This window comes from Coccidioides posadasii, chromosome 5 (genome assembly GCF_018416015.2).
Source record: "Coccidioides posadasii str. Silveira chromosome 5, complete sequence".
Taxonomy (NCBI): Eukaryota; Fungi; Ascomycota; class Eurotiomycetes; order Onygenales; family Onygenaceae; genus Coccidioides; species Coccidioides posadasii.
In genome coordinates, this window is record NC_089411.1 from 154,864 (window position 1) to 174,711 (window position 19,848).

Below are 19,848 nucleotides of genomic sequence, written 5' to 3' on the forward strand. Positions count from 1 at the left end.
TTTGCCCAGGACCTCAGGGATGAGGGGCGATAGAAGAGTGAGAGAGAGGACGCGAAGCGGTTGCATGGATGCACGTCCCGGAACCTGGGAAATCGTGTGGAATTGATTGATGCCCGGGCTGCTCGTTGATCTTTCCGCCTTGGCTTGGCGTGCATTTTGCAGGTGAAGCTATTTTTGCTTAGCCACGAGTATGAATGTATGCAGGCATGTATGTATGTATGGATGTATGTAAACCTGTGCACTCTTTTTTGAAATCTAGGCGTCCTGATGGGATGCTTATGGCGCGCGTATTTATTTATTTTTTTTTTTTTTGCCTTCGAGGTCCGTGCTTTTCCAGTTTGACATCTCTTCTCTCAAAGATGTCTCGTTTCACGCCAGGGGCAAGGGACCAGCAGACGTGGTTCACGGCGTCTCATCGATGTTTCGTTTCGTGCCGGCGGCAGTGACAGAGAGGGATGGTTCATTGCGGGTGTACATACCTCAATACGTCCCGTGCTCCATCCTCCTCGGGTGTGAATGAACTGGTACGAAGTCCAAAGTAACTAGTTAACCCATAACCAACCACTACTGAACCCATTATCGTGGTTTGAACAAAGGAACGCCGAGGAATTTTTTTTTTTTTTTTAGTAAAAGCAAGAGTTCCCCCCCACCCGCTTGTCAATATGAGCGATCCCGGAGATCTTCTCAAGTAAGTCCGTTTTAGTAAAATGATACGAGGACCGATGTACTTTTTCTTCAACAACCACAGGTGCTCCCTTCCTAGTGTCTTCCAGGAAATTCCCGGTCTCATAGCTCGAGTCCTCGTCAAGCGGTCGCTGAAAATCTTCTCAAAAGAAGATCGGACTCTCGCCCGATATCAACTCTAACGGCCCGCCGACAACCGAGGGGCGGCCTGTCTTGCTTGTTTGTGTGGTTAGAGTCGCTACATCTTTGAATTGATTTCCAAACGATCTCTCCATCTAAAGAAGGTTAACTAGTAGCCGTGCTCGATAGCGTCGGACAGGTACAAACTGTAGAAGAGGCCTTTATTCGCTGAAATCCACTAGACAAAATATGGCGATATGGAGAGAAAGCTGAATAGGTTGAATGTCAGCAGGTAGCCAACAATGCTTACCGGCTACCTTTTAAGTGAGAATGAGAGACTTGACGTTTTCTGTGAGCTCGTGCTATTACTCTGTTTAACACTTTGCTGGACTAGTTTGTATCCCCCGCGAATCGCTCAGAGATCATGATAATCGGACTCTGAGAGACTTAAAACACAATGTACCCACCGCTAGATCAACTTACTTGACTTTCACAGGTGTACTGCTTAAACTTGTAGCGGAGACTGGTGTGTGTTCTTCTTATGGAAACACTTTATGTCTGCCCATTATAGTGCAATTGAGTGTGAAAGGCGAGGTTGCTTGGTTGACAAGAAGCCCCACAAGGTGAATAGCCATCGGTGATCTTCCCGGAACATGGCCGAGTGGTCAATAGGAGGAATATTGTTTTGGAACAGGCTGCTTTGAAAGCATATCTGGGGGATTTTCTCGTACACAACATTCCCAGAGTCTTGGGAAGCCATCCGTCATAGGGCAGTGCGCCTGCTGTCCCAATATCTCGTGGTTTGCGTGGACGTCACTCTCAACAGTGAACAGAGATCTCGTTTCTTTTAGGATGACGCCAAGCAGCAACATCCGCCGTGAAGACCATCTCCGATCGCATCGCTCTTGATCGGAGTAAGTACAACAGAAAGTATAATAAGAACACATCTCCGTACGTTTTCGGAAAACAACCTACGCAAACCGCTTTCTCCGTGTTTGCGAATCATTTCTCTTCATGAGTCTGATGGTGTCGGAATTATGGAAATCCTCGCATTCGTGGAATGACGACAGAAGCCACATGATAGGGCTGTGGCGTACGCATGTTACGTAGTTACCTCATCAGGTGAGCGGACCTCCAAAGTACATCCCGAAGTGCTTGGTATTCTCTCTGAACCCGGTGTCTAAATGATATCCAAAAATGATGTTTTTCCGCCCGATGGTAGAAAGCCGTCAACCAACCACAGGAACAATAACAATGGATTCAAAAGAAAGGGGGCTGGTAAATTGCGGGGGAGAGCAATAATCTGACATCGTCGAATCCACCGATTGTCGGTGCTTGGCCAAGTGTCAGCCAATGACAACCAGATTCATCACAACAGGTGCTTTTGCCCACCCACAAAATTCATCATGTAGGGACGGATATCGATATGGATGGTTGCGATCTCAAGTACTGTCAAGAGAGAAGACCCTTGAAATTTGAAAGCATCACGCAGTGACGGGTAGAAGCTGGTAACATCGCATTCTTCTCGGCCCTGCGCCTATCGCGCAATTGTTGCTCTTGGCGCTCAGGATTTCCCGGTACTCCTTGGTGGCCGATGCTTGTCGGGTTTGCAAGCACAGCTTAACCCACACGGGGCACAGCTAATTCTCTTATTCGTGTCTTGTCGGAAAATGGACCGCACCACGCTCAAAGATTCTGTTATCAGAGTAAATGTTATCTGTGTCAAACACGGTTCGGCAACCGTGTTTTTCCCCCCCACCGAAAAAAAAAAAAAGAAAATGCCGGCGAATTTGTGGGAGGCTTAACAAAAAGATCCACACAGACCTATCCACCCTGCAACCTTAAATTGCCAATTTGAATCCCCCGCATTATGAGCAAAATCTGCCAGGGCGAAAAAAAAATACCAGAGGTTGGCTCCAATGACACGCTATTCCACCGAGAAGGTCTCTCAGAGAGATTCTAATCGAGACAGGAGATCGCACGTCATAATACTGTGTGACCAAAGAGGGAGGAGTTGACAGCATGATCAACCTTCCTCTGGAACCAGGGTGACAAGAGCACACGGAGTCGCTGCAAACTCAAAAAACTTCCTATCATCCAAGTGACGAACTGGCACGGAGCGTTAGTTGTCAGATTGAGTTTGAGTTACGGAGTATCGCTTCGACCTTTCCGGATAAGAGTGCAGGAGGGATGCACATCGAAACATGTGAAGCGTCAGTCAGGAGGCACAGGATGATTTTTTGACAATGCTTAGGATGCCACACCGATCCCGAGACTCAAGGATGTGAATGCTGAAAGAGCTGAAACACCCATCTAAATTTGGCGTGGGGACATTGGCGGCTGCAGCACGGCTCGGTTTCAACCACACCAACCCGGAAAAGTGACTAGTTTCCCCGATGCATGCTGTATGGTGTCTGAGGCAGGGTGGTCCTCTCGGACGGAAAGCGGGGCAGTGACCCCAGAATGGTATCCCATTTCTCTCGGACAGAATAGCAATTGCAAAGCGGATGTGAATGACAAATGTAGGTTCTCCATAAAAGGGTAATATGGTGGACTATCCGGAGTGAAGGACAACACTTGTTGCTGTTGTTGGTATGCAGAACAACCACAAGGGGATTATTTTCGTGCATCGCTCTAGTTATCCTGTGGCTGGGTTTCAAATTATGTAATATGCCAAGATTGGTTTAACTTGTCCAATCAGAGAGCTGCCCGCAGCCACCCTGGTGTCAAGCAGGCACAAGCCACGTTCCTGGGGCTGATCATTGTGCTAACCCTCTCAGGCTTAGCTCATTCCGGGGAGCTGGTGCATTGCACCTGCCACTTACTCAGAAGTGAAGTAATCATGACGTCGCAGTAGTCGATGTGCATCTCGCCAACTTTGCGGGCGGGTTTTCGAGCTCCTGAGGCTCGAAAACCGCCCTGGCTCCTCGAGGATTGGCCAAACAAAGATGACAGCAAACTCCTCGAGAAGAAGACTGCAGATGAAATCTCCGAGAACGGATGGCGACGAAAAAGAAGAGGACTACGGTCTCCCAGACTTTCACACTCGATTCATCAATGACGAAGATCTTGAAGAGTTTGAAAAGGCTCTGAACGCGCCGCAAGCCTTGTCTCTCGTCGCAATAAATGACTGGAGGCCTATACACCGGCGGGTACGGAAACCGGGAAAGCTGCCAATAGTTCCTCAGAGGACCAAAGACGAAACGCGAGAAGGCGTCGTGTACACGCTGCTGAAATGGCCATTCCTGCTATTTGTGCTGTCATGGATCGTGTTCCTCGGGGCGTTATACATCTTAACACGGCTCTACATTTCGCTCTATGAGCATTTCTTTGCGTGGACGGGGCAAAGACAAAGACTGAGGAGGGCTCTTCATTCTACAGTCGACTACCAGCATTGGAAAAATGCAGCGAAGGAGTTGGACGAATATCTGGGGAATGACGCATGGAAGGAGCGCCCTCAATATGCATACTACGATAACACCACTGTGATGACGGTAGTAAGCCAGTTGAGGCAGCTTAAGGCGCAAACTGAAGCGGGTGGAATCAACGGCAAGGCTGCGGCCGAGGAACTCTGCACCCTATTGGAGGGATGCATCAAAACCAACTTTGCCGGAATAGAAAATCCACGGCTATATAGTGAAACTTACTATGGGACTAAAGATTTGGTTCAAGAGTTTATTGAAGAAGCACATACATCACTGAGGCTGGTTTTGACGAGTGAGCAGCTATCAGATGAAAGAAAACAGGGTCTGTTCAGGCACCTTGATACAAACTTTGGTCGTACCGTCTTGTGTCTATCAGGAGGAGCTACTCTAGCGTATTACCACTTTGGTGTTATCAAAGCCTTGCTTGATAACGATGTCCTTCCGGACATCATCTCCGGCACCTCGGGGGGAGCTCTCGTGGCGGCATTAGTGGCGACGAGAACCGACGAAGAGCTCAAAAAGCTTCTTGTCCCTGAGTTAGCACATAAAATTAAAGCTTGCCAGGATGGGATAGCGACTTGGGCAGTACGCTGTTGGCGAACTGGTGCACGTTTCGATGTGATGCAGTGGGCTGAACAGTGCAGCTGGTTTTGCAGAGGTTCTACAACCTTTCGTGAAGCATATGAACGAACTGGGCGTGTTCTCAACGTTTCATGTGTACCGTCAGATCCTCATTCGCCTACGATTTTAGCAAATTATCTTACATCACCGAACTGTGTTATTTGGAGTGCAGTCCTTGCCTCTGCTGCAGTTCCAGGAATCTTGAATCCTGTTGTATTGATGATGAAAAAGCCGGACGGTACACTTGCGCCTTATTCATTTGGGCATAAATGGAAAGATGGGAGTCTTCGGACGGATATTCCACTGAAGGCTCTGGATGTCCACTTTAATGCCAGTTTTTCCATCGTTTCACAGGTAGGTCTCAGTGAAAACAGCTTGCTACTCGGGAAGTGTTAGTTAACAGAGCCACAGGTCAATCCTCACATCAGCCTTTTCTTTTTCAGCTCTCGAGGTTCAGTTGGCCGGCCCGTAACCCATCGAAAAGGCCGAGGTTGGCGTGGAGGTTTCCTTGGTTCCGCATTGGAACAGTATATCAAGCTAGACCTCAACAAATGGCTTAAAGTCATGCGACATCTTGAACTTCTTCCCCGACCCTTAGGCCAAGACTGGAGCGAAATTTGGCTCCAAAGGTTCAGCGGAACAGTGACCATATGGCCTAAATCCGTCCTATCAGATCTATATTATATTTTGTCTGACCCGAGCGTACAACGCTTAGCAAGGATGTTACATGAAGGACAACAATGCACGTTTCCCAAGATCAAATTTATCAGTAATAGGATGAAAATCGAACGAGTCATTGCCGAAGGGCTAATGAAAGATCCGGAATGGGCTGGGAGCGGGAGGTGGAACAATGTACCCGTTCGATCGCGGACTGATCAAACCCTTCCGTACGAGGAAAACGCCCAGCAGCGATCGGCCAGTATGTTGGCTGATACTGTGAGCCACCTGAGAGACACCGGTCATTTTAGAGAGGCACCGACCTCTCATCCGACAGGCTCGCCTGTACGTCCGACTTCTGGGCGCCGAAATAGCCTCATGGAAGAAATTAGACGGCAGTCTGCAGTGTTTTTTGATGATACCGATGATACCATGCCCAGCGACGATGAAAAATTTCCTTATCAAGGCCAGTCTAGTGGCACCAAGATTGGATAACTTGACTTCCTCTTCTTTTTCATTTTGTTGCATATTTTTGCATTTCAGGCTCACTGTTAACTTAGATTGTGCAATCTCCCCCAATTCTAGCTGGTCTTATTTCTGAACTCTAGAGCACGAATTTTTTTTTTTTTGTTCTTTTAAATCATATTTTATTTTGATTCCCCTCTCAATACTTTTGGTTTGCTACTGCATATCTCTCTTTAAAGAGTAGGAGCATTAAGCACAGGATGTGCGAACGTCATATATTTCAAGTTTGATATATCCAACGTTTGCATATTTATTCCGGTTCGACTACTTGTATATTACTCCGCACCAGATTCTCAATGTATTTGGACGGTTTTAGCGACCAAGCAAGGATTTATGGCTTCTGCCCATGCGCCCTTTGATTTCCTGAATTTTTTCCATAAAGTACTCCATGATCGTTTCGATTTGCTACTCCACATTGCAATATACTGATCCCCAGCGACCAGCCGGTCCTAAAGGATGCACCATAAACAAGATATTAGGGTATCAAATAACGAGCCATTTCTCTGTGATCTTCTTCGCCATCTCCACCTCCCCACCAAGCGAATAAAGACATTGCAAGGCATACGCTGCCTCACGTGCATAATCTTCCGCACAAGCACCGTCCCTATTCTTATCATCCACCTTCTGCAGCTGCTCCTTCTGCTTCTCGGCTTGGATCTCCCCACTCAACTCGAGGCATCTTTCATAGCCTCTAACCGCCAAGTGCGCGAGACCCAGCATATGCCATACCCTCGCGAAATTGAACTCGACTTCTTGTCTCTCCTGCGGAACACTACTATTCTCCCTTACCCTCCGATATTCTTGCATAAACGAGAGCCCTTGCATGATCAGGTAGTGCCTATTGTCGGACTGTCGTTTTAGCGAGTGATGGATATAACTCAGCCCTATGGACAGCAGGACCGCCGGATTCTCTGGATCAAGAGCGTATGCGCGCAAAAAGTAGTTGAGCGCATTAGTGAAGCTGTTTCCTGCGTAGAGAATGTGACCGTATAGCACGAGTAGAGAGACGTCCATGTCTTCGGCGGGTATGAGATTTCCGGACTCATCTTTTGTTGTGAGACTAGCACGCTCGGCGAAGAACGTTGGGCGAGGATCGGTGGTGGTGGATGAAGGATCTTCAGTGAGGGAATAGTCAATGGCTTTCACTTGACGCAGCATGAATTTCATGCTCGGGGAAGAGTGGAATAGGGACTTTCTCGGGTCGCCACAGACACGGCTGAGAGTCGCGAATAGGCGGTATGTGTCGGTGACGAACTGATATTCTTTCATAAACCACCTGGCGATGCTTGCGAGAACGTCTTCATCCTGGAGTCGAATTGCACAAGCTAGAGAAAAGTCAGAACTTTTTCACTTGGGTATGTTCCTTTTTTTTTTTTAAAAAGGTCGCTTACTGAACCAGCAAACATAAATCCGGCGTGTGCAGGGTTTCGAATGATACCAGATGTTTGCATCAGCCGCCGCTGCTAGAGAATCATATGCTTCTTCCGCATGCCCTTGACCAGCTAGAACAAGCGCGTATTCCAGGAAGAGATCAAGCCAAGCATCAAAGGATATTCCGTGATAATCCATCGGAATTGAATCGGGGTCGAACTCGGCCGTTCCTATATTACTTGTCAGTCAAGGTTCAATGAAACGCTTCGAAGATATACAATACCTAAGGCTGCCTGAATTCTGGCTGCTAACTCCTGGACCTCATCCATGATATCGGGTCCTTTTAGGCGCCCAGCTTTGCGATGAGCTTCCTTCGAATATCCAACGAACATCATTCCTTTTTGCAAAGGAAAGAACACTCGATTTGATCGGAAACTTCTTAAAAGAGCATCCACAATGTCCAACCAATCTTCCGTCGCATCCTCCTCTCCAATTCTCATGGAAGGTCGAAGCTCCAATGACTTTTTATATAAGTAGCGTACATGCTCTGCATTCTGGATCGCGGACGCGATTCTATCCTCTGGCCTAACTTCCTTCGAACTTGGAATGGGCGCTGGGCCGGTGAATGATATGGGACCGTTCATATGGTCCGGTGACCTGGAGGGTTCCAATTCCATCTCTCCATGGTCACTGATACTAGATTCCATGGAGCGGAATTCTTTTGCGAGCTGCTCGATCCTCGCGCCAAAATTTCCCCTCCGTCTCCGCATCGGTACCGACTCCTGACGCCCAAGTTCGACTGCTTCTGTCACATATTTGAGGGCTTGCTCCATCATGCCCATACTCTCGTAAAATTTCGCTAATTTTACCCTTGCATCAATATTGGTTTGATCATATTCGACTACCGTGAGGAGACAGCTCTCTGCATCAGAGTCGTTTTTGCAGGCCAGGTGGCAGTCCGCCATCGCCATAAAAAGGCTCGTATCTGCAAATTCTTGGGTGTACTGAAGAGGTGTATAGAATAGCAGCGCTTCAGGATAAAATTTAGCCTCCTTCAATGCGTCCGCGGTTTCTCGAAAAAGATCCCCATAATCATACAATCTCGAACCAGGAGCCGTCTCTTCTGGTGCTAGCCAGACAAAATGAGACTACCATCTGTCAGTGGTTTTAGGCAGTGAGTGGAGCCCAGGTAACTAGCCTACCATTGCTTCGTCCTTAAATTCAGGTCCCATTTTCAGTCGATAAATACCCAGCTTGATACGAAGCTCGAGTGGAAGCCCAACACCGTACGATTCCACGGGATACCTTGAAGGAGAGAACCATGGGGTACTGATGCGACGAGGGTAATCCTCGGCATCCCATTCCCGGTCGTCTTCCCATATTGAATCCCATTCCACGTCATCTTTTCTCCCAAGTAGCCATCTGGAGAGAGATCTAAGGGCCCTCAGACCTTCCCAGTAGTTCCGCTGATACCCAAAAAGTTCCACATAGATATTGACGTCTGACCAGTCAAAATCGGTAGCCTCTTGGGGACTCAGGGAGGAGTAGTAGGCGATACTTTCATCATATCGAGACATGGCTTTTGAAACTTCGTTTATATCAATATAAGTCTCGGCAAGATGCCGCAAAGCTCTTGTATTGTGAGGGAGATCCTTGAGAAGCCTTTCATATTCTTGGGCGGCTTTCCCCTTGTGACCTAAGTCGCGATACATGGCAGCCCTTTCAAAGCGTACATCATAGTTCGCCGCATCGACATCAATCACGCGACTATAGCAGTAGATCACGTCCTGCAGGGCCGCTGTTCTGTCATCACCAGCATGATCCAAAATCATTTTAGCGACCTTTAGCCACACCGTTGGATCCTTCGGTCTGGTATGGGCTCCGCTAAATAGTGCTGCTAACGCTTTGTCTTTCTGACCCTGAGCGAGAAAGATCTCAGATAGCAAAGAATGAGCCGCGAACATTTCCGGGTTGATTTGAATGGCCTGTTTTACAAGAACGATGGCTCGGTCGTAATCAGAGTCGATAAACGCCGATGTAGCGGCGGAATGCAATTCTTTGAACTCTGCGCTTGGCTCCAGTGGCTTCCTTGGACCACGCTTAACCCCCTTCCCCGGTCGGCCGCCGAAGCTATCGGAGTCATGTTGTCGACGATGCCTTCTATCCATCCGATTGATGGATGAGAAGACAGCCTCATCATCAATGAACTGATTTGCTTCGTACGGCTCAGCGTCGCTAAAATTGGAACGTTAGTCCCTGTTTGCTTCTGTCCAGGGAGAGAGTATGTCAAAATTGAGTGCTTACGAGGATTCGTCCGACGAAGGCTGCTGCAAATCGGCATCGTCAGAATCGAAATCATCTGGATCAAAGAGCTTTCGGCGTTTCACGCGGCCAAATTCATCATATTCATTGCTATAGCCTGGTTCTTCGCTCTCCGATCTGTCGGAGACACTGTCTTCATCCATCGTCACTTATGGTTTGTTGCACAACCAGTTCTAGAACCCCGTTTTCAAAAAAAAAATCCTGTAGATAAACAAGCTAAGCTACCCAGGTTTCTTTGTTCTTTTCTGAAGAAATTAAAATCACTGCGCCTTTGTGTTAATATGATATTTTTCCCTTCAGTGTTTGTTGTGTCTTATTCTCAAGGCTTGCTTTTAAGCCAGGAAGTGTGTCTTTCCAAGCAGTCAGAGTAAAGTCATATAGTACCCAAGCATGCAAAATAAGCAATCACGGATAATACGCAGTGCCCGGAGCAATCATACGAGAAGTGGTCGGGATGTTCATTTGCCGCCCTGAGGTGAGAGGCGTGCTCATCGCGCTTCTGGATCTTGGCTCGAGCTTGGATGGGATTTTATTGGGCCGGACGGAGCTAGGGCTGAGTCAGTTTTCTTGGCAGATTAGTCAGCCAGGAGGTGTGGCAGCGGCAAGGAGACGCGGCCAAGAGCGATGCGACGAGAGAGCGCAGTGAGATATTGATAGGAATTGCCTTTTTGAAGGGGTGAAGGATCCGAGGGATGGTGCAGGATTGAAGCAATAAGCGGGCTGCTATCAGTATGCATAACAAGTGGACACACATGAGGCTAGCTTTCACCAATCGTCAAACGTAAGCCTTTTCCCCTGAAGCTGCTGCGCCATTGGCATCAAAAAGTATGGATATGCTTCGTACATCGGCTATGGCCCAGGCTGGAACAAGCTTTCATCCATCCATCTTGAAGACCGATCACAGGATGTAACTGCAGCAGGTAACCTTTGTACCACCAATGGCACTCATATTCATGGTGTCCAGTGTCTCTTTTCCAGGAGCCTGTAGTTAAGCCCCCTGAACAAGGAACTCGTGTAGGACAAAGCTGTAGCCAAGGGGACGCAAAGCCGTGCCTAGGCCGAAGACAGCTGCGATGGGCGTGTCCCGATGCCGGCAAGCCTGCGCGTCAGCTTGCTGGACCTTCGCAGCCGATCTCCACTCGTTCACGCAGCGGAATCGAGCGCTGGCCGGCGTGGTGGGCGGGCGGGCTATTAATAGCAGCGCTTCTCTCCACCACCGGCTTGGGCAGGCCAAATGGATCACGGGAGCAGGGATGGCTGAGTCAGCATTGGGCTGGAACTCACTCCACCTTCAGACTCGCTGGGAAAATATCGTTCGTCGTCGTCGTCGTCCTGACCATCACAGTCCCCTCTCCTTCAGCCCTTTTTCCGTCTCTTGCTCCCTCTTCCCTCTCTCTCTCTCCTTCCTCCCCTCCCCCCACTCGCCCACCCTATTGTTCTTTTCTCACCTTTCCCTTCGGCTGCCTCCCAGATTCCGCACCCTTCGCTCCTCGGTGGTGCTTACGCCTTGCGGTGTTTGACACACTGCATCGCTTCTCCAATCGTTACCCTCGATCCGCAAGAAAAAGAATCTGATCAGCCCTGTTACAGACTACCACTCCTCCCCTCCATCTTGCTTATATTCTGTGATCTAATCATCTTCAACCTGCTTATATCAAATCAATACTGCCACTGGACTGGCCACTCTCTAATCACTTCTGTCCAATAAGGGCCTGTTCGTTCTCATCCCACTGGGTATTGGACACCCCGAGGTTAAACCAACAATCGCTCCGGTGTGATAGTAGCGGAGATTCGCCGTCCCGCTCCCGAACGGTTCATAATCACGCAAACTCAGCGGTGCTGCAGGAGCTTTGCATTTTAATTACGCCGTCGCCTTACCCACCAATCACCCACTTTTGATTCCTCGTCGCTGGGCCCTTGTTATCGCTTCTTACAATGGCGAGCCATATTATCGGTAACAGGAACAGTACTCCCGAGGCCTCCAAATCCTCCCTTCGACCTCCGTCCTCCCGCACCCTCGGTGGTTCTCATCAGCTCCGTGCTTCTGCCGATATGTCAGGGTTTTCCTCTCCTCTCGCGCCACGGAATATTCGTCCATCGTCCGAGGTCTATTTTAATCAGCAAGTTCAGGGGCAAAATAACGCTGAAGATGCCTTGGACAGGGCCGCACAGCAATGGATTGCAGACATTGATCAGTACGAGACAACTCTCGAGGAGATGGCTGCGGCTACCCTGGATCAGGATTTCAAAGACGAGCTGAGCGCCATCGAACAGTGGTTTCGTGTTTTGAGTGAAGCCGAAAGGACCGCTGCCCTCTACGCTTTGCTGCAGCAGACCACTCAGGTGCAGATTCGTTTCTTCATCCAAGTTCTGCAGCAGATGTCGCAAAGCCACCCGATGTCCAGTGTCTTATCGCCGGCCAATTTTGGTGAAAAGGGTATGGATTGCAACCCAGAAAAAGACTCATCCCCCCTTGTATCCTGCCGTCTAACATGCCATATAGACCCCATGTCTAACCGTTTGAGTGATGCGATGGCTAAATTGAACGTGGAGCCGTCCCGTAATTCCCTGGGACGCCCACCACCGTCTCCTGGAAATAAGCGCAACTCTGGTCTTGATTCCTCCACTATAAATGCCATGTTCCCAGATGCCGCAGCTGTCATCGCAAAAAAGAAAGCCGAGTTCACCCAGCAGACCGGCAACCTTCCCGGGTCGAACCGGAACAGCGTAGTCTTCGGTGATCGGACGTCTCTGGTGACGCCAACCATATCTGCACCGGATTGCAAGGACACCTTGCCACAACCACCAGTCTCACCGTGGGCTCAGCGTGCACCCGAACCTCAAGCCCCAATCGCACGTCCCAAGTCATCGAGCGAACAGCAGCCAATGGGCCAATTCTCCCAGCCTCTTTCGTCGTTGCGTTCGCCGCTTCCTATGAACCCTGGTACTTCTGCTAATATCCAGAGCACCACCATCACAGCGCCTGAGATTACGCAAGACCCTCCCCTTCTCTCCCCATATAATTTAGGAAATGCCAGCTGGGCTTCGATGAGCAATACTCCGCTAGTCCCGTCCTTTAGTCAACAGGGTGCTCAGTCGCAAGCCGATATGGTTGCTAATGCCACCGCTATGAAGCTAGCTGCCTTATCCACGGTTAACAACAGGATTGCTTTAGATGACGCTCGCAAGTACCGACGCGCTCGGTCCAACGACGGCCAGAAGAATGCTGGGCAAGGGCCACTTTCGCCTGGCCTTCCGAATACCAGTATTCCTGGAACTAACGTGATCATGGTCAATGACGCAGGCCAAATTCTCAATCCACAGCAAATAGCCGCCCTACAAGCGCAGCAGCAGGCAGCCGCAATGGCTGGTCGCCGCTCCCGACCGAATTCTCCCGGCTTAGCGATGCAGGGAGGTTCGATGGGACATATGAACTTTACTTCTCCACAAAACAATGGGTTCTTGGCTGCTTACGACACGAATGCCCTCTTGGGTAACGGCTTCGGTGGACTCGGTATGGGCCTTGCTGGCGCTGGTAGTCACGAAGGATATCTTTCAGACCATTCCGAGATAAACCGTGGTCGCTCCCCACGGGGTCGACGGGGTAGTTCCAAACCACCGGAAGATCCCACTGATACGAAACTTCTTCAAGACATCCCCGCCTGGCTTCGATCTTTGCGTCTACATAAATACACCGATAATCTCAAAGATCTGAAATGGACGGAATTAATTGAACTTGATGATAAAGCCTTGGAAGCTCGGGGAGTGAACGCTCTCGGCGCCAGAAATAAGATGCTGAAGGTTAGTTATATCACTCGTGCCGTGATTGTGCAATGCTAATAGTTTTGAAGGTGTTTGAGCAAGTGAAGGAGGCAAAAGCAGCAGGGAAACTTGCTTCTATTATCTAAGTGAGATAATGAGAGATCAAGAATCTCAATGTAGTAAATCACAGAAGAGAAAGCCAATTGCGCCTTTTGTTTCTCATTACAATGAGAGCATCACTGGTCCTGGTTGACGACATTTCATCCAGTTGAGACGAATCTCTTAAACCGAAGTGAAGAAACCATATATGAAACATGTACGGAGCACTCCCATATTCATATCCACCTCTTGGGGAGCACTTTGGAAAATCTCTGGCACATTATCATTATCCATGGATACTCAGGGACAAAACACATTTCAGGGTTGGAAATGGGTTTATGAGCGCTCTTCTTTCCCATGGCTAAGCGGTTGCTGAAAGCAAATGTCTAAAAAGAATGTTTTTTGCTGTCCATCTTCACTTTACTATTGTAATTTTCGTTCTCATTTTGTTCTCAATTTTCTTCTTTTTTTTTTTTTTTTTTTTTTTTTTCTCTTTTTTCTTCATTTTTCTGTTTCAAGTTGCTTCTGTTCCAGTCTGTACTTAGTAATAATGCATTTGGAAAATATTCCTTGAGATTCAACTTGCTTTTGTATGTACTCTGTCTTGTTTTGGTAGCCCGCCAATTACCCGGTGATAGCATTGGGCATAGAGGAGGGCATTCTACTACAATCAAACTGTACTGTGTGAATGTTCTCAATATTAGCCGTCTACAGTTGGTTTGCAGCTGAGAGGTATTGGTTAGCCAAACCTCCCAAGCAACCCCAGAGATCATGGTCATAGCGCTTTTAGCGCCAATTTTATTGCAACTGGCATCCCATTCCAACTGCTCCTCACTCTCCAAAGCGCCAGAGTGTATAAAATCCAACTTGGCAACGTCCTTGAACTCCTTGGGAATCTCGAGTTTTTCGGTTCATTGCTATAATCCAACCGAGCCTGCGAACAACCTACATTTCCCAAAATGAGCGTCCAGTGAACGACGAAAGCGAGCCGATTCAACCTACATACCTTTTTGATATCCATCATGCCACCAACGAACCAAGAGCTCTCCCTCCTTATAAACCCTCTCGTCCCAGAATCAGTCGCACATAACACCCGCGTACGTACCAGCTCGCCCTAGCCCGCCTGCTCCTCTCAGTCCTCCCCTTTGGTTATCCCAAGAATCATCAACCCAATGGACTGACCTACTGATAAAACACACCAGACGCTCTCGAACATCCATTCCATCACTTCCTTCCTGCTCGGCCTAGCCGCTGGCATCCTCGGCCTCCAGTCCTCCGGCGGGTTTATATTCTATCTTCTCGGCACACTATTCGTCTCGTTTCTCTTCCATGCGTTGCTGATCGGGTTCGACGGTAAGCGAACGAGTGGTGGGTTCGGTGTTGGTGCGTATTTCCCCGGGAGCGGAGAGATTGTTGGTCAGGGGAAAGGATTGAGGAGACGAGGGGCGTGGAGAGATGTTTGGCTCAGTGGCGGCGTGTCTGGGGAAGCGTTGAGCGGATTCGTGCTGGGATGGGCGGGGGTTGGAGGTGTGTTAAGATGATGCTATACAGTGGTCTGGGGCTGATGAGGACATTGTATGTACTATATATTGGGCTCATTTTGTGTGTGAGGCTTCTTTTCTTTTTTTCACCTGGGTTGGTTGTATAGCTAATGAAGCCATTTTGCCCAAATACCAGCCTGGTCATATCTCTAGAAAAGGAGGCTGAAGTCAAGCATGAACGACTTGGAGTTGGTACACCAGCTACATGCACAATGGGTGCTTCTCAGCTAGGTTTGTGGGTCGTGAATATGCTGCGAGTTTCATGAAGATGGAAATCTAGAAAAGGTTCAAATGCATGCAGATTTTGGAATTAATAGCTCGAGCATGCTATTACCATCCGAACAAAACACAAGTGAGATGATTCCCGTTGCAATTCAACACAGCAAACCTCTTTATAGACTAGGATTACAATAATAACTGGACAGATATATCTATTATTTGTTGTGTGCTACCCTTAAATTAAACCCCCTCTTGCTCCATGTAAGAATCCCTTGGCTTATTTTCATACCTCCGTGCACGTAGAAAAGCCTTCTCCTCAAGTAGCGCTTGAGCCTGTCTCTCCTTATCAGCCTTCGATAGTGGAGTGCTAACATACTTATTCTCCTCGACACTTCCCTATTATTCAAATGCGTATCAACTGACTTGGTCCTTATTCTCCAAACAAAACAGGCAAAATGATAGCTAGAAAGACTCACAGTGATCAGGGCCAAGAGATACGGCTTATCAATAACTTCGCTGCTAACGATTCCATCGTCGTGAGTTCCCTCTCGCTTCGCCTTCTCCATGGCCTCCTTCGCCTTGCTGGATTTTATCCATACGTTCCCAAGGAAGATGATCGCCACGAGACTGATAGCCATTATCGGGGTGATAGAGATAAACGCCCACATCACTGCATCCTTTCCAGTGTTGCGCACATAGCTTTGCATAGGTTCCGGGAGATCGCTAATAAAGTCCAGACTCTGAGTTACATGTGTATCGACGTGCCCACCCAGACCAGAATTCATGGAGCGAAAGACCGGGGCCATTTTGTTGTTGAACACACTGCCCATAATTGCCAGGGCAAGAGTCCCGCCGAAGGGCATAGAGAATCGCATGATGGACATGGCGGGTGCGATTTTGTCTGGCCAGATACCTGCCGCGTGAAGCGTGCAAGGCATGAAGCGCATTCCCGTTCCGGCGCCTGCGACGGCCATCATTCCATTGACAAGTGATACTTGGCGCCTTGTAATAGCCCATGTAATAAGCCCGATGCCGACGCTCTCTGTGACTGTACCCACACTGAGCGGATAGAAGGTGTGTGCCGGCCACACATTGCAGGCAAACATGGCAAAGTAAACACCAGCTATAGAAAATTTAAGTCTCAAGCATAACAAAAACAGAGTAAACTTTTAAGGGAATTACCTCCTATCCCAGGAATGTAGAACAGCAGCTGAAGCCCAGATCTCTCGGGTGAGTAGGCCTCGACAAGCGTAAAGTAGATCCCAACGAAGTAAAAGGCAGAGAACATTGCTATAGAGCTTCGGTCAGCGTGGTGAGCAGAACAATAGAAAAAAGATCGACCAACCTGCGCCGGTAGCAAATTCAATGATGGCTAGGACCACCATGTCTCGCTTTCGGAATAGCTCGGAGGGTATCATCACTGTCTGCGATGGAAAACATCTTGCAAGAATCCTTCCGGGCCCAAGAAGATATTCATAGATAAAGAACAGTACGAAGAGAATTGATCCAATAATTAATGGAGCCAGGACGGCGGGGGAGGTCCAGGGGTAAGTTGCTCCTCCCCAGGAAGTACCGATGATAATAAGACTGACACTGCAAATGAATAACAAGGTACCACCGATGTCCACGGTACCAAGGCCTTCTAAGAATGATGACCGCCGCGACCCTTTGGTGAAGTACGTGCCGCCTACCAGTTCCTTGCGCAAAACCACGAAGATGGCAATATGAGCGACAAAGGCCACCTAGGGATGAAACAAAATTAGAATTAATTGCTATGAGGAACCAAGCTGCAGCGCGTCTTACCGGAATACTTAACACGAAACAATATCTCCAATTAGACTATCATCATATGTTAGCATAGAACTTATAGAGTTTACCGCAGTCATCCAAACCTGTGTCAAATACCTAAGAGAAGTCAGCAAATCTCTCTGGGCAATAAAAAAGGGGTTGGAACTAGACTCACCCTCCAATGACTGGCCCAACACCGTATGAAATTCCCGCCACAAACTGAAAAATAGTACTGTTTTTCGCATTATCTGCGAGGCTGACCTTATCGGACAAAATTATCTGGATCAAATTCATGATTCCAGCCGAGCTTGTCCCTTGTAAGGCGCGCCCAAGGAGGAGCATTGGCCATGTCTGCGCCGCAGCACACAATACGCTTCCAATTAGCATGAGAAACATGGCCAGTTGAAGGACAAAGTGCCGTCCAAAGACATCTGCAAGCTGGCCAAATGCGGGAATGAACGCGGTCGAAGTTAAACTAAATGAGGTGACAATCCAATTCAGTTCGTCCAGTTTATCTGCAAAATGCATAAATCGTAGTAGTTAGCAAAGGACGTTAGCAAAGGACCGGTGCTGTCAGCTCCAAAAGAAGCACGATCGGGGCATTACGCACTGAAATGGGATGCTATAAATGGCAGGGCAGCGGCCACAATCGTCAAGTCAACGGATGCGAGAAAGTATGGTAGCAAAAGGCCAAATATCAACTTCCATCTATAAACCCGTTTAACGTGTTTCTCTTTTTTGCACTCGGAGCAGGGACCGTCGTTATTATGTGTTTCTTCCGGCTTGGGTACAATGGGGCCGTCCGATCCTTCCATCAGGACATCGTTCTCCTGTATCGCCTCCTCGGATGGTCTTGAATCCGCCTGCAAATTCTGAAGGCGCAGTTGGTGGGAACATGTCTCCTGGCTGTTTTGTTTTGGAGCTGTTCGCGCCTTTATCTTTTTATACGCATAAAACATTTGAGAGCGTGGTTATATCTCAAGCCCAAAGGCTTGCAAGGGAGAGGGTATCGTAAAAAAAAAGTAAACAACTAGATATCGGATCCGAATATCCTCGGAAGGGATAACAAAAAGGACCAATTTAGTACTCCGTACATTGAAAAATTGCGATTGTGATCATCTCATGTCCCGGTCGCGACAGCAAAAGCCGCAGTATATATACCGAGACAACACCGCTTGCGACGCTAAACCACTGCGGACGGCGAATGGGTCAACTCCATGAAATGACCATTCTGGGTCAGCGTTGCGAATACGGGGATGGGTTCCGCTTTGACAGATCACGACGAAAGTACGGAGTAGTGGTGGCTATGAAACCACAAGATTCCCCGTCACCAGCCTCTAAGCCTTTCCCGCATTCGGGCCGATTTGCGTCTCGTATCTCGAATCAACCCTGGCCAATGAAGATGCTCGACGTGCCACCGTCCCGGCACGTCGCGCCATTGATTTTTTTTTTTTTCAGCCCTGTGGAGCCATCCTGGGTTGCCTACACCTCCAAAGGAAAAGTGGCCAGTTAATCAACGATCGACGAGTATTGATCTGGAAGAGTATTAAGAACGGTGCAACATCCCGAGTCGAGTACTCCCTAAATTTGATTGCGCACAGTGAACTCCTTTGGCCATGAAGTTATGGGGAGAAGGAATCAGGACCAGGGATATTCACTCACTATGTTATTGTAACAACTCCACAAAGCATGTCGCCTAGCCGCTAACGGCAATTCGTCGTATCGACCCTCCAGAAACGAATTCTCCCAGGACATCGCGGTCTACAACATTTTTTTGATGTTCCTGCTCCTATCCTCAATTGCAAACACCGGATTTAACCACCGCAACACTGTGCCATCTTAAAATACAAGTCCTTAGGTCTCAACTTTTACAAAGCACATTGTGCCAGTATCACTAAAGCACCTGTTACAAAATGGTCATCAATCCCCGCTTAGTAACCCTTGAGAATTTTGCATCAGTCAGAATGCATACTATGATGAAGGGAGAGCTTTCGCCCATGGACAGGCCATCTTGGACACTGCTTTCAATGCTTGGAACTCCGGACCACACGTTCCTTCTTAGTGGTACATGAAGCCACCCGAGAAAAGGCACGTCGGCAGTCCGTTTACCCGGCCCCCAAAACTTGCACACAGTTATACGGCTACTATCCAGTTGCCAATAGGATGGGGTTTGCCTTGAGAGCCATTGATCCTCTATATTCAGGGTGGTTAAAGGATTTTGTTGTCCTCGAGGCGCTTGAAGGGTAGCATGCATAAAAGCACGAGATCCTTTAGTCGAGCGTCGAAGACAGACAGCGTAAACTAATCACCACGCATCAAATAACTATTCCGTCTTCTTTTTCAAGAATCGTATCATCGCCTCAGACCCAAGACTCGCCAGACGGACCTAGGTGGTATATGACTCGTTGATAGGTGTATAAAACTCATGGTGTGGCATAGTCGGTTTGCCAGTTGGCATAGCATTCAAGCGATGATTGTCCGCCGACCGACCCACACCCCGTGGAGCTCACACCAGTCAACCAGGTGGTCGAACCCAGCCACATCGCCTCGAATGTTGGCCCGAAGGTCGTTGAATCTGCCTTGCCGCCGTCTCATCCCTCTTCTCATGCCATCCTGCAAAACACAACTCTGCCGAACCTCGCTGACCACCGAGTACGAAAAAATGGCCGTTTCGGGTTAGTCTGCTGCCTGTCCAAAATTAAGGTTTTAAGCCA

At 48.4% G+C, this 19,848-nt stretch overlaps 5 protein-coding genes across 5 annotated transcripts; 3 read left to right on the plus strand and 2 right to left on the minus strand.

Moving 5' to 3' along the window:
• Positions 1–3,752: 3,752 nt before the first annotated feature.
• Positions 3,753–6,002, plus strand: D8B26_008018 (uncharacterized protein; the record flags this gene model as incomplete). Its single annotated transcript, XM_003071394.2, has 2 exons — positions 3,753–5,204; positions 5,262–6,002. The coding sequence occupies 2 exons, from the start codon at positions 3,753–3,755 to the stop codon at positions 6,000–6,002; spliced, it is 2,193 nt and encodes a 730-aa protein (XP_003071440.2).
• Positions 6,003–6,337: 335 nt separating this feature from the next.
• On the minus strand, positions 6,338–10,112 carry TFC4 (transcription factor TFIIIC subunit tfc4). Its single transcript, XM_003071395.2, has 5 exons — positions 9,708–10,112; positions 8,606–9,638; positions 7,687–8,551; positions 7,424–7,633; positions 6,338–7,357 (listed from the first exon to the last, which is right to left on the minus strand). Exons 1-5 carry the CDS (start codon positions 9,866–9,868, stop codon positions 6,516–6,518), a joined length of 3,111 nt encoding a protein of 1,036 aa, XP_003071441.2. The 5' UTR covers positions 9,869–10,112; the 3' UTR covers positions 6,338–6,515.
• A 958-nt stretch (positions 10,113–11,070) lies between these two features.
• Positions 11,071–14,142, plus strand: VTS1 (Flap-structured DNA-binding and RNA-binding protein). Its single transcript, XM_003071396.2, has 3 exons — positions 11,071–12,162; positions 12,229–13,526; positions 13,577–14,142. The coding sequence occupies exons 1-3, from the start codon at positions 11,661–11,663 to the stop codon at positions 13,631–13,633; spliced, it is 1,857 nt and encodes a 618-aa protein (XP_003071442.1). The 5' UTR covers positions 11,071–11,660; the 3' UTR covers positions 13,634–14,142.
• Positions 14,143–14,437: 295 nt separating this feature from the next.
• Positions 14,438–15,461, plus strand: D8B26_008021 (uncharacterized protein). The gene is made up of 2 exons (XM_003071397.2): positions 14,438–14,683; positions 14,789–15,461. The coding sequence occupies exons 1-2, from the start codon at positions 14,609–14,611 to the stop codon at positions 15,125–15,127; spliced, it is 414 nt and encodes a 137-aa protein (XP_003071443.1). The 5' UTR covers positions 14,438–14,608; the 3' UTR covers positions 15,128–15,461.
• Positions 15,462–15,547: 86 nt separating this feature from the next.
• Positions 15,548–18,284, minus strand: D8B26_008022 (uncharacterized protein). The gene is made up of 8 exons (XM_003071398.2): positions 17,745–18,284; positions 17,310–17,649; positions 17,239–17,251; positions 17,150–17,185; positions 16,692–17,088; positions 16,529–16,636; positions 15,823–16,469; positions 15,548–15,742 (listed from the first exon to the last, which is right to left on the minus strand). Exons 1-8 carry the CDS (start codon positions 18,091–18,093, stop codon positions 15,587–15,589), a joined length of 2,046 nt encoding a protein of 681 aa, XP_003071444.2. The 5' UTR covers positions 18,094–18,284; the 3' UTR covers positions 15,548–15,586.
• Positions 18,285–19,848: the final 1,564 nt, after the last annotated feature.